Here is a 13,848-nt window from a genome sequence, read left to right as displayed (position 1 = left end):
TAAAAATAAAAAAATCTCTGCGCAGCGTAGTTACTCAACATTCATTTGAAAGTTATAAAATCCACGCTGTAAGGTCTTAAACCGACGTTTAGCCAATGCTTAGATCCTCTTACAGCGTGGATTTTATAACTTTCAAATGAAGAGTCAGTAAGTTGGCCGAGTCAGTAGGGTAGTCAGTCAATCAGTTAGTCAGTCGACAAGTCATTCAAGTAAGTCAGTAATCAGTCATTCGCCATTTCGTGAATCAGTCCGCAGTCACACAACAAAAACCAGTCTTACTTGGACACAAGCAAAGCAGTGATAGCAGCTGGGGCGGCATTATCTTCTCTGTCAAATGCCGTGTGCATGGTCAGCTTATGTCTCAACACCAGACGCCTTTTCCACACTGAATATGAACAAGCAAACGACTAACATGATTAACTGCACGTCCAAACAACACAAATGATAATACAGTCAATTAGAGAATTTAAAGACAAAAAAAAAGCCAATAAATCTATCAAACACCTGGTCTTGCTAACTGTTCTTCTTCAATACCCCCTTTGCGTTCAATAATAACATAACCATCATCGATACTTTCATCACGTAAGTTAGGAGTAACGTGACGCTTCCTGTCACTTCCTGTAGCTTCCATGGTGACATGCTTAGTTCCTTTCTCTTCAGAGCTTTCGTGATTTGTCACCTCAGGTCGAGGCTCTGCTTGTTCAGAGGAGACTGCTGGCTGAGCAGATGGTAGGCTCGGGGTATAAGATGCCTTGTCACTATCACTGGAAGAGGAGTTTGGGCTTGAAGTAGAACCTTGGTCTTTGTTAATAATGCCTGCTTTCTCCTCTTGTTTCTTGGGTGATATCGAGTCCCTTCTTTTAGGTGACATTTTGGAACCACGCCGACTTTTTGCTGCTTCGTCGAAGAATTCGATTCCCCACATCTTTAATAGAAGAAAGCATATTTAAGTAAAAAAATTCAAACTATTCTCCCATATTTAATCGGATCCTTACTCGTACTACACCATCCATGCTGCCCGTCAGGATCACATTTTCTTCATCCCATTCAGACAACTGAAAATAAAAAAAAAGCGATATTTTTAAATCACTAGTCTTTAGAAGAGTTGTATCGCAAAAAGACACTCGATTCTTGCACAATGAGTGACGATTTCCAAAGTAGCATTCAACTAATATCATCAGTTCACAAGAGTCCGCATTCGATGTGTACAATGCTCACGAATATTGGCCAAAAACGAACCGAAATCATTAGCAAGGAATATGAACTAATTTACCACCTAGTAATTTTGCACTCAGATTCAACCAAAAAGGCGAACCATTTTACTCTTAACATCACAACACATATTCTCCATACTTTTGTTCACACATTTCTCATTGTACTAATGAGGAAAGTTTGTTCAAAAATAAAGACTAAGGTGGACCTTTATTTTCGCTGAGCATTCCCTTTATTCTTACAACCTTAATGGTTGATAAAATAAATATGTTAAAAGAAGAAACTGGATACTGATCAAGATACTTAGGATTTACCTCTGACATGGCGCAGCACTGTATATGATTGTTGTTTTGTAGTGACGTATTCTCCTTGACAATCAATTGGCCGTTTACAGACCACACGTAGAGATACGTGCCTGCACAAGACGCGATATCACCCTGGAAGAAAAACACCACAGCGTTTACTGACTAAGGAAGACTTTAAAGCCCTCAGATAGTCGCGTGAGCAAGCAGATTCAGTAAGGGCCACCTATACCGTTGATAGAGAGCTGTGGGGAGGCAAGCAGCGCCCGAATAACTCTCGCCTCTACCAAGCACCACCACTTTTATTTCCCTCCTTCATTCTTGTCGGATGGTCGCTGAACTTGTATTTGAAGCAAGCATTTCACTCCATTGGGTAACAAGACACAGTTTTGATGCGTTAAGAGAGCATTCCTATGATGTTGCATTGAAGAGGGTCATTTTTATTCCAACAGAGTAGTTGCTTGTTTACACACATACCAATGAGTGTCTACCAAGAGCTACTGCGCAATACTTCCTTAAAATCTTGCTAAGCATAAGAGGGCATTACGACAGTCGAAATCCTCGTTCTACAAATATTCTAGCAAGATTTGCATGTAAATCTCGCCGAGATTTTATTCGGTCGTAAAATGCTGTAGTTAGTTTGGAGTTCTTAGCACAACTTATTTTCGAGAATATTGTACAATTCTTAGAACCTTGTTAATCAAGGCAATAAGATTAGGTGACTGAAAATTAAAAAAAACTATGAGCAAGAAGTTAATAAACAAAGTCCAGAGAGAAAATTGGTTTCTGTATATACTTATTCCGCCTTCCAAGCCCTTCAAAGGGAGGCTAAGAGCGAAGTGATTAAGAAAATGAGTATTTATTCTCAAGAAAATAAAACTCATTTGCACAAGCAAGGTTTTGCACTTAGCCTCGTTTTGAAAGTGAGAGTTTTACGAACTCTGAAATGGCCTACTTAGTCACTTACCGGGACACCTTAAAGACACACCTATATATGAGTGTACACAACTATAAATCTCCGTAGCACCTTTGGAAGGTACAAATTAACCTACCGTTAAGTCGTTGATTGCTATGGCTGTGATTGGTGCCATGTGTTGAGACAACTGTCTGACGTAAGTTAGTTTACTCAGATCCCACACTATACACGTTAAATCCTGCAATCAATACAGAAGTTTATTTTTCAGAGGCTGACAATATACGGTCATAAACTCACACTTAACGAAACCACTAAGCCACACAACAGTGGTATAGCGAACCAGGAAAGCTTCCAAAAGCTCGGGATAACCTATAACAACTGCAGAGAGCTAAAAAACCTTCCGTAACATAATGTTAGTTGGTTAAAAATCAAATAGAATTTCTTTTAACTCCTTTAAAACGTCTACATCTTATAAGACTGTAGAAAACACAGTAGTAGAATTTCAAGGCTATGACCTCTCACCTCGGAACCGCTGACGATGAGATTGTACGCCGTGGATACAGCTAAGCACGTGACAGACGCGTGGTGGCCATATAAAACCTGTCACAAGAACACGTATAGGGGTTAAAGATCATCCAAAAGAACCGCTGGGGTAGAGGCAGATGATCTACTTACTTCGTGTAAAATGATCTGTGGTTTTTTCTCTCTTCCACTGCTCTTCACCATGTCCCAGACACAAACAAGCTAAATTAAAATAACAAATAATAAACAATTATTTAGTCTTAATGGTGACGGACGTATGAGCTCTTGGTAAGTACCATACTTTGTTGCCTTTAGCGATATATTTAGTTTTCGGGGAAACTGCCCACCTACCCCTCCCCTAAGCCATCATTTTGCCCTAAGTAAGAAGTAAGTGTTAATGTTAGTTTAGGGGAGGGGTAGGTGGGCAGTTTCCCAGAAACTTAAACTGATCTGCCTTTAGTTGCTTACCGTGCTTGTCCCTCCAGTTATGAGAGTGCGGGAGTCTGGGCACGAGGCACAAAGGACTTGCCCAATATGGAAGTTCTCGTAAACGGCGAGGATCTAAAAAATATATTTATACAATTAACAAGTACACAATCAAACAACAACAACAAACGAAACGATGGACTTTGGAACGTTACTGTCAACAAGGAGCTTCCAAATATTTCGACTCCAGTTTACGTAGTTCGTCCTGATTACAAAGGGTTTTCGAAATTATTTCTGACCTAATTTGAAGGACTTTCTTCCTAGGGAAACTATTTCTGTCCTCATTATAGACTGTGTTAAGTTACTTCTCTCGTGTACAAAATAGACTTGGCTCATCCTTACCTTCATAGCAACTCTATAATTAAGCCCTTCATTCACATTCAGACCACACGAGGTCTCATATAAACTAAAAGACCGCCTTTATAGTTTTCCTCGTGTTTCGACGATTAATTTGAAATATTTAAGATACAGTCTGCTTTACGAGGTCTGGAACGAAATGAATTAGTTCTTATCTTAATGATACCAATAAAAGCTTCCTCAATTTCAGAGCTCGAAATGGTCGACCAAATAAACAATGCTGCAAAATGTCTCCCCGACTAAATAAATAAAAGCGGGAAAATCGTAGGAAGCACCGGAAAATATATGATTATGTTTTACTGGTAGCTGATCTGATATAAGCCCCTGATTCAATTTTCAGATGGCTGAAATCATCAATTTACAGTCTTTAATGTGACTGTTTTAAATGCTTAGATGACTCCAGTTTTAAAATAGTGGAGACACTAAAACAAATTACCCTTTCCGTTTCATAAACTCCAGTACGCATGCTCAGATCACCAAAGCCCCAGGCGATGTAGCGGTTGTTATAAGGAGGCACCAACACCTATAACAAGATATGACTCAGTGAATATAGTATTATAATCAACTCCAAACATAAAACAACAGTAACGGGCGAACTAGAGTGAAGAAGCAGACAAAACGTTTGAGTCTTCAGTCTGATTTAACCATTAAATGAAACCTCTTCAGCAGCACTTTAACACGGTTCTATTTACTTAGCATGTAGTTCTTTTAAGTCTCTGGATGAAATCCTATGGTGTGACCATTCAAATGAAATCTCTTCAGCTCTGGGTACTTTTATATGACACCACTTGTTCTTCGGTAGTTAACGAAATCAGATTGGGTATTTTTTATGTAGTTTGATTTGAAGCAACTCTTGAGAGCGACATAATTGACGACCTGGCTACCCAAAGAAAGTTACTGTGGACGTAAATGTTTGAAATTATAATTTCCCTCCTCGACCGAATGCATAGTGTTCTTCAGAATCAATTATTTTCCACTTTTTGGACACGACAACAGAAAAATTTTTCGCAATAATGCTAACAAGTTTGACCAGGTCTTAAACACTGTCAATTAATGACGTTGAACGAAAGAATAATAAACAAAAAAAGACAAGACAAGTAATTAAACCTTGTTTCGTTCCACTGCCAGGAGTCCTCTGTTATCAGTTTGAATCATCTGTCCAACAGGTCCCTTCAGCTCTGTCCACGACACAAAACAAATACAAAAGTTCTCAAAATATAAACTTCAAAAGCGTACTTAACGTACGACCACCAAGGATTTAATCCCACAGCAAAAAAATTGCCTAACCTTTGAGTTTGAGAGTGACTACTTAAAGTGAGACCATTCTAATGAAAGCTTCTGAGAGGCCAGTACTAGTCTTTTTTTAATGTTGTACAAGGTGGTTCTAACCTTTGAGTCCTTAATAGAATTCCTTAAGTGTGACTGTTGTGGTAAAAACTAAAATCCGTGGCACTTTAGACGTACAGGTAGTTTGTTTCTGAGGATCAAATCTTATAGTGCCAACAGCCCTTCCCATCAGAGGGATAATGTAGCATTAGGATCATAATAACACTTAGAAGGAAAGTACAAACCTTTGACCGGCTGAGCTGAAGGCACGAGGTTTGGAAGATTATGGAAGAATAATCGATCGACATTCACCAGTATTCCAGTCTGAGAATCAGGCTCCACGCTGCGAAATACCTTCTTAGGGGGGTGGGCACGTTTGAACAGCTACAAAAGGAAAGTGGTTTTGAGGCATAATATTCCAGTAAACAATTTAAAAACAACAAAGTAAATTACTGAAATACAGATAATCCTTACCTGTTTGGGCGTTTGTCCAAAGTTGTTAATAATACTTATAGTTGCATTTCTCTTTACAGGATCATCAATCCCATGAATATGTGAAAACTGTTAAAGAAATCTAACAATGCGACCACAATCCTTTGCTATAGCTTCACACTTAGGCACGTATTCACTCTCCTCCCCGTTACTTTACCCTGTGCTGATCCCCTTTTACTGATCGTTACAATCAGACATATTTTTCTTTTCTATTCTTACTGAACGATTTTACACTATTAATTACACAACATTAAACATTTTTGGAGATTCGTACCGGCTTCTTTCAACATTTTTTAATACAGAATCCAGCAAATCATAAGAATGAACGTGCAATTCGTAAGGAAGATGATCCTCCTTATTCCCACAGAACAGGCTCGTGCACTTTTGCAGGTAACGACACAAAACTTGCACCCCACCTCCCACCCCCCAAAAAACTTATCCACAGGTTGGGGTGGGAAATGAAATCTCAGAACAAGTAGTACTCCCACTCACCACACCCTCCACCCCAGTCACTTCGGTAACAATACCAATACCGGTTTCGAAGGCTGAAAAAAAAAAATAAATGACTGAACCGCGTGGATTTGCCGAAGAAAAACTCGCTGCGTAATATGTTGGAACCACAACTACATACTGACTCTATAGAGGGTAGATATTGCTTGCAAATTTCAAGCGTTTTTTTAAAGGATATTAACATTTCCCTCATAGAAGTAATGTAGGAAAACATTGTTAGCTTCCACAGCCAGAGGTCCCTGCTGTTTATATCCAAATATTAAATCAATCCATTCATGAAGATGAGCGCTGACGTAATCACACTCTAGCGCCTGGAAACGAAAATTCACACGTGTTATCCTATGCAAAACTAAGCGCACTGTAGCGCCCATCTGACAAAGCAAATCTCTTATGAAAGCTTTCAGCTGACAAACAATTTCCTGCGGTGATATTAGCGGTTCTGTAGACAAAATCCGCAGGGACATTTCAATTAAAGATAGTAAGCATTACCATAACTTGCAGTAGTACGGTAATTTTTATTTCAAACTTGTCTTGGTGGACCTGGCATTTGTTTGAACTTGCAGATAATTCAAACCTGTTACTTTCTTAGCCGAATTCCGTAAGTAAAGCACATTATGGCACAATAGATGCCCGACGAGCTTGTTTACCATTCCACCTTTTGCAACCAGCGTTTATTCACGGGATCAGCGAGCGTAAGTGCTTTTCAGTGAAGGAGCCGCGGCATGTAGCTAGCGGCGAAAACCCCAAATTTGACTCTTCCTCATTCAGTTTTCGCTGCTTTACAGCCTGAACAAAAGCAACAAAAGCGCCCATGGATTGACGCAGTTGAGCGCAATAAATCCCGCCAGCTAGCAGACTATCTTTTTATTCCCGTTCCCATCTGATGGAGCAACGGTTGTGATGAATAACAATATACCAACCTTCCTGTGAAGCCGGATGAATTCTCGCGGATCATTTTTGGCCCACCGTGGTAAAATAACATCGCCCAGAGCTACTCCGTTCTGCTTGGTACCCAGTTCAAACTTGTTATGGTTTGTAAGGAATTCTGGGAGATAGAAGAACTCGGGGATGAGTTCCTTTACGTCCGCCATGTTGGTATGAGCAGCTGACAGCCACGCATCTTTCACTGAGTGAAACAAGCGGTCAGGAAGGTCGAAATGACCACCCTGCAAGGGGAAGACAAGAGAGCTGTTAGAATATTAAAAATAGGTGTTAATTAACTACATAAGACAATAACACACACCTTGTTATAAATAAATAGCCCGTTGGTCTAGTAATCAATCGCTTGCTCCCACTGTGGACTTAGGTCACGAGATAGGAACTTAATACAAGTTATCCCCTCCATGCGGGCAGCAATGGCTGAATTATATCCCGTGCAGGATACAATTCCATCAACTTTTGCTTGCTTGAAAATTTACTTGTGATTACAAAAACGGCAAGAACTTTGGCAGAACATCTACTTGATAAGAAGCAGGAAATATCGATCAGGAAAGGGAGAGTTATCCGACTTAATTTCTTCTTCGCTACTACACAACAAACACATAATGCCAAGTGATCTCTCGGGAAACAGCTTTATTTTCACTCGATTCTTGGTATTTTCCTTAGGGCATGCATTATGTACAAGAAAAATGAGAGAGCATGTTCCCATCGTAGCTGGTGAGTAGTGGGTTTCATAGGGGCATGTAAAGCCGGAGGTAGATTCCCGGTTGACATCTTTCCCCTCTCGGGAGTCGCATGATTACCTGAAGTCTAAGGAAATGCTGCGTGAACGGCTCCAGTCGGATGAGATACGACGCCACTATCATCGCTGACGAGTAATGAGTTCCGTAGTGACAAGGCGGGGTCTCCCCGGTCGGGTCTTCCCACTCCCGGTACCTCTTTTGGAACTGTAAAAGTCTTTCTTCAGACTGAGCTCCCATCGGCTTGGAAAACACGCGGAATGTCTTTGGATTGGCCAAATCTAGCTCCTGTGGTGGACCAATGATAAACAACACGCACATGTACTTAACTTCCTCTGGGTCTCATTCATTATTTTCTCTCCCTTTTTTTCACAAGAAATGCGCTCCCAACCCCCACCCCCAATGTTCCCACGTCATCGCGTTATACCAGTTACCATGCATTGAGAGGTATATATGATAGGAGGATAGACATTCCACTTCACAACATTGAAGTGTGTTTTCAAAAAGGCTGATTTACACAGTACACTGATTTGCCACATGCATTGTACTTACGATGAGCTTACGGCACAAATTGTGTCGTGTAAATCAAACCTACGACAATCGTAGGTACGTCAGTTGTACGTTTTATTTACACGACACAACTCGTGCCGTAGGCATACAGAGAGCACATCACATACGACAAGGCTGTACGGTTTAAATCGGGCTAAAGATCAATACCTCAGATTCATAGTCAGACAGGACCCAAGGAAAGACAGGATACTGCATCAGATCATTGTATGAGCGGCCCGCCAGAGTGTTGAGGTGCATCAGGTACTGGAAGTTCGTTATTTCACCTCGCTAATGAGACAAACAATCAATAAACAATCATTAGGACAAAAGCAAAAGCGGTGACCCACCAAAGCGGAGCTCATCCAAATTCTTCTTCTGCAGGCTACAATACCGCTGACAAGGACAACATTTTACTTGGTCATTTATTGCAGTGTCAAAACTTAACTATGGGCTGACGATGCATGGGTAGATTAGATCTTCTGGTTGATGATATTCGTTATTCTTGTTGTCTCTGTGTTAGGCATTGTACTCTTACTGTCGGGAGAATAAGACTCGTGTAATGTTACCTCCCATCTCTGTGTCACTGATCGTTCTCCCATCAGTGTGTTGATCAGACCCAACCTATAAAATAAGAACGGTAAAAATGCAAAAAACACCACCAGTAAATAAGTTAAAAAGAAACGCGTTATACGTTTTATCATGATTGTATAAAGATTTTGGTTTGAAATTAACACCGAAATGTTTTGTTAATGTTCTGCAGTTCTTAAGACATATCGTGAATTGCCTGAAAGTTTCGCTAAAACACGATACGAAATTTTGGTGAAAATTTAATAATTTATGAACGCAATTCATTTAAACATCCTCTGCACAATAACATAAGGGTAATCAGAGCTCCTACAAAAAAAGTATAGAGGTGCAGAAGTGAAAGAGATGGAAATTAGAAACTTTATCCCCTCTGGACTGAACCATAGGTTACTATGGATCTTAAATGCTAAAACAGAAAACAGGACAACAGAAAAGAAAAGACAGCACAATATAATTGAAAAGCGTCTCACTGACCCAGCCTCGACATCCGTGTCCCATTTCATTCCCACAACTGACTCTTCAGCGTTTTCACGCAGCGTTGGTGCCTTGTTCACGAGTCTATTAAAAAAAAGTAAAAAAAAAACATCGCATACCACACGTTTTTTATGTCCAGAGAACGCACATAAAAAGCAATTTTTAGAGAGGACAGAACACTCACTACAGGTAAATACGGTCAAGCCGATCATTTAACTGTCAGTATTTGGGAATAGCCAACCCACCGCTTGGGTTGATCGTTTAATACAGGTTTGACAAACATAAGAGTTTATTAAAAAAACGACGATGGTGAAACTGAAATTGTTGTCAAACTTTTTTGCCCTTCTTGTGCCGAAATAAACGAAAAGACCAATAAACGCCACGCACATCATATTTACATGTATTGAATTAGCAAAGTACATCTTGAGAAAGTAACTGTTTAATAGAGGTGTGCAGTAGTTAAGAGACATGATTTTCGGGATTTTGCCAGAAGGTGACCGCCTAATACAGGTTTGACTGTACAGGTAAAAGCTTACAGTCCTAGTTATCTAACGCAACGCAACAGAACGCAACACTTCAAAGCGTGACACAACTCAAGCGTAACACAACTCAACATGACATGACGTAATACAACGTACTATAGCAGAACCTAACACAACACAGCCCATTACACATTATAAAACTGTATCAAGAGCCATAATGGCTCTTGACTGTAGACATCACCATGCAGCTCAAATTAACAATAAGCAGTGCTAAAACCCACGTGCTTTATTTTAGCAGTAAATTATTCGAACGATTTGAATTCAGAAGGATGACTTACTTCTCATAAACTTTGCTTCTTACAGGTTTAGGGAAAACAAGAAAATGATTTCGTCCGTCACTGGAAAACACTTCCAGAGCTGTCTCCTGGAAACGAAAAAAAAAACAATATAAAATAGAAGCGATTATATCTAAAAGGAGTGCACACAGGAGCCAAGGCAAGGTACATCGTACATTTCGTACCATCCAATAGACCCAATGATACAGACAATAACGTTTATTATTTAAATAAAAGGGTTTCATTTAAATAGTAACTTAAACAATGACGGTTTTCTAATACTCGCCAGTAGTTCAAGTCCTAAGTTACGATTCAAGTGGTGAGACTCGTGCGAATGATAGGAGTAGTGAATGATTACCATTTGGATGATTGGTTCTACGATTGAGTAAAGGAAAATGAAGGATTACTTGGTGAAACTACATCTCATTAGGGACGATTAAAATTTCAGTGGACCTTTAACGAGGAAGCCTATTTAACTGGTAGCTAGCATTGAACTTCAATTTTAAAAGTTAAAGCTGCATGGACTTATTTTCAAGTCTTGTCTATTTCAAAAGTCTCCTAAAAATTCTAAAGCAAACAAACCTGCAGTAAATATCGCCTTTTGTGCACCTCTCGGATATCTTCATACGCCCACTTGCTGCACCTATAAACACATAGGATAAATCATTTCTGTAAAGAAAACTATGGAGAACGCTTCAAAGTACCTGGCATGGTTACTAAATGCATGGTAAAACAGCCTTCCGGCATGTGACCGGCTAACCGGCTATCAACGGCGGGGGGGGGGGGGGGGGGGGGAGGGTCCTTGCTGTGCTTACACCGTAAGCAAATGTACTTTGAAGGAAGAGGAAAGGGGAATAAACTAAGCTTTGATAGGCTTGGGCTGTGAGCAAGTTCACTTTCAAGGGGGAGGGGAGGGGACTAACGAAGACCTTGCTGAGCTTAGACTTTGAGCAAGTTCACTTTCCAGGAAGGGAAAGGGACGACCTAGAGGCAACATATTGGTTGTACTTACATTCTCTCCATTGTGCTTGATCTAGCCTTCTCATGGGAAGGGTTAGGGATTATAGGATCATGTGTCCTGGAGGAAAAGGAGACAAGTCAGTGAAGCTTTCACGACACATCCCAAAATACTGCAGTTCAGTGACTTCAGTTAAGCAATTTGGAGATACAAGTGAGATAAGAAAACTCTACTCTCTGCAGAGCGCGGTTTACCGTCTTCGCTAAAGTAACGATTAGTTTTGGTTTACGTTTGAACAAGGATAAAGCGTGGCTAATGTAACATCAATGCCATGTGAATTATCGTCGACATTCAACTGAAAACTGGTTTTAAATGCTTGTATTGGGAACTGTTACGACTCGTTTATTTGAAATAAACTTCTAAACAAGCAGTTTAGTATATTGAAACGAAAATACCATAACTTCAGAGAGAAAGCTCATACCCTTGAGGTAGAGAGTCAATATCTTTAATCTCCTTAGTGGACAAAAGTGTTACGCCGTCCACAACGTAGAAGTGTTCCTGTCCAAACAGAAACAGACCCTCGGCGGTATCGAGGCCCTGGATTCTAGCGCAGCGGAACATCGAACGAATCTATGGAGAAACAACAATAACAACAAAATACATTCACACGTTGTAATTTAAAGAACAAAATTTACAGTTACTAAGTCTTAGATCTACTAGCACTGTTACATCCAAAGCGTACAAGGAGTTTGTTTGACTTAAAATGGAACTGATCTAAAAGTTTACTGCATCGTCACCGTGTAGAACTTCATTAAAAAACTTAGTTACAGTCCTCTTGCACGATATAACAGTAGAACAGGAAACTACTAAACCATTTTAGTATATACTAAAACAGTGGATAGTGTTTTTCGCGCGCTCTGATTGGCTACTCAATCAGTGAATATCCTGCACTAGCCACCTCCACTTCGGTGAATAATTGTTATGTACCAGGGAGTTTATCCGAAGATTTTAGAGTGCGAATAGGAAAAAAAAACAGAAGAAAAAGAAATCTACATACTCACCGTCTCGCCTGCTTCAAGGAGCTTAACAATGGTTTGGTTATTATCCACCTACAAGATTAAAGCAGTATAGTTTGATAAGTCGAGTAAAAGAATTGAAGGTGGAACAACCAAGAAAATATAAGTTAGGCAGAAAAAGGGACCCGTAAACCACAAATAGCTAGCTTTTCACGGGTTGAAAGTTCATTGTAGTATTAGCTTCGCTGCAATTTACCCATTTGAGTTCCACAACTTTGCATGACTACAGAGAGAACATCATAACCTAAGTTTCACTTGCTTTGGGAAATAATACGACGAAACCTCCAAGTTCCCAGCCAACCGTCGACAAATTCGTTTCAACGTGTATTTGTTATCAGTGTGGTAAGGTACTTGTACATATCTCTCTTCTTCGTAGGAACGTGTTCTGCGGGCAGCAGTAATACTTTCGCGTGTTCGCATACCGTGGCAAAATCGGTGAAAAACTGCATTTTGTGCATACAGTTGGCTACATCCGAGAACATTCCAACGCAAAACCAAGCGCTTCCCCCTTCCGCCCCCTCAAGAAAAAACCTCTTTATGCTCAACTGCTCACCTCACTTCCTTCATTTTCTTCAGTAAAATTGCTCGGTTCTGTTGAAATCGTTTGTGATGGCAATGCTTTCTTTTCTCCTCCTTCAGCTTTAATATGAAAATATAAAACACTGTCAAAATTTTCTGAAAAAGACTAGATATGACTGCGGTTGGTTGAAAAGATACTGAACAGCTTAGATGCAGTAGGTTAACATTCATGGTAGAAACCGCTACTCACCCTGTTGCTGCGTGAGGGCTTCAATTGGTCCCAATCCCTGTACTACACTTCCTCTGAGCTTGAAATGTACCTTGCTGTCTCGGCTGATTGGCGCTTTGTGTTTTGTTGGTTTCTGGCAGGAAGATAAAAAAAAAACTGTTAAAACTGTTACATTCAAAAGGCAAAGGTTCCGTGGGACTTTGGGCGCCAGCTCAAAAGTGAGAACAACATTTTATGTCTTCAGGATTGACTACAGGGGCGAAAGGAATAGCAATATCGAGATCATATGAAAGTGAAATTCTGTTCCAAAGCATTACTTCAGACGTAGCCATTTATAAAAACTGAATGGAGAGAGGTAAGAGTTCCAATGTCTTGGATACAAATGAAACAGTCTGCCCTTCAATATTATTTCTTACGCGTTTTATCTAAAGCAAAAGAAAGCTGTCTGACTGGGGAAGGGGTAGGTGGGGAAGAAAGAGACTACAAAGGTCATTGCCTTGCCCTCCTCCACCCACCAGCCCCAACACGAGACCTTGCACATCGAACACACAGGTTAAATACCTGTGAGGGTGCATTAATTTTTCAAAAAACCTAGTTTCCATACCTGTCTGACAAGTTTAGCCACCTTTGGATCGTAAGGATAGTGCAAGTAAAACATGTCATTACGGTACATCTTCTTTCTCATTCGATGAGGGCCTGAAATCATAAAAGCCAAGTTGTTTAAAAAATGGTTGACGCTATTGCGTTTTTTTACGACAAGAAGTGTAAATTAAAGAAACTCGGAAATAAATAATTATGTGGGCCCTAGTGGGAGACGCACCCTTGACCTTGCAAGAGTT

General features: G+C 40.1%; 1 protein-coding gene across 1 annotated transcript in view; it reads right to left on the bottom strand.

The window, feature by feature from the left end:
- Positions 1–13,848, bottom strand: part of LOC140945185 (WD repeat and FYVE domain-containing protein 3-like) — a 57,367-nt gene that overhangs the window by 2,251 nt on the left and 41,268 nt on the right. The window contains exons 36-61 of the mRNA XM_073394238.1: positions 13,614–13,705; positions 13,031–13,142; positions 12,815–12,900; positions 12,247–12,294; positions 11,667–11,815; positions 11,240–11,305; positions 10,810–10,870; positions 10,231–10,316; positions 9,411–9,494; positions 8,918–8,972; positions 8,520–8,639; positions 7,866–8,090; positions 7,044–7,289; positions 6,302–6,434; positions 5,596–5,675; positions 5,367–5,505; positions 4,903–4,973; positions 4,232–4,318; positions 3,421–3,513; positions 3,106–3,174; positions 2,953–3,030; positions 2,567–2,668; positions 1,527–1,649; positions 996–1,055; positions 505–925; positions 280–385 (exon numbers count right to left, since the gene is read on the bottom strand). Coding sequence (XP_073250339.1) covers positions 280–385; positions 505–925; positions 996–1,055; positions 1,527–1,649; positions 2,567–2,668; positions 2,953–3,030; positions 3,106–3,174; positions 3,421–3,513; positions 4,232–4,318; positions 4,903–4,973; positions 5,367–5,505; positions 5,596–5,675; positions 6,302–6,434; positions 7,044–7,289; positions 7,866–8,090; positions 8,520–8,639; positions 8,918–8,972; positions 9,411–9,494; positions 10,231–10,316; positions 10,810–10,870; positions 11,240–11,305; positions 11,667–11,815; positions 12,247–12,294; positions 12,815–12,900; positions 13,031–13,142; positions 13,614–13,705 — 2,992 coding nt within the window. The remainder of the gene's footprint in view (positions 1–279; positions 386–504; positions 926–995; positions 1,056–1,526; positions 1,650–2,566; positions 2,669–2,952; positions 3,031–3,105; positions 3,175–3,420; positions 3,514–4,231; positions 4,319–4,902; positions 4,974–5,366; positions 5,506–5,595; positions 5,676–6,301; positions 6,435–7,043; positions 7,290–7,865; positions 8,091–8,519; positions 8,640–8,917; positions 8,973–9,410; positions 9,495–10,230; positions 10,317–10,809; positions 10,871–11,239; positions 11,306–11,666; positions 11,816–12,246; positions 12,295–12,814; positions 12,901–13,030; positions 13,143–13,613; positions 13,706–13,848) is intronic.

The sequence above is a fragment of the Porites lutea genome, chromosome 8 (genome assembly GCF_958299795.1).
Source record: "Porites lutea chromosome 8, jaPorLute2.1, whole genome shotgun sequence".
Classification (NCBI taxonomy): domain Eukaryota; kingdom Metazoa; phylum Cnidaria; class Anthozoa; order Scleractinia; family Poritidae; genus Porites; species Porites lutea.
The sequence above is the reverse complement of the archived record's forward strand: the minus strand, read 5'-3'. Positions and strand labels throughout refer to the sequence as shown.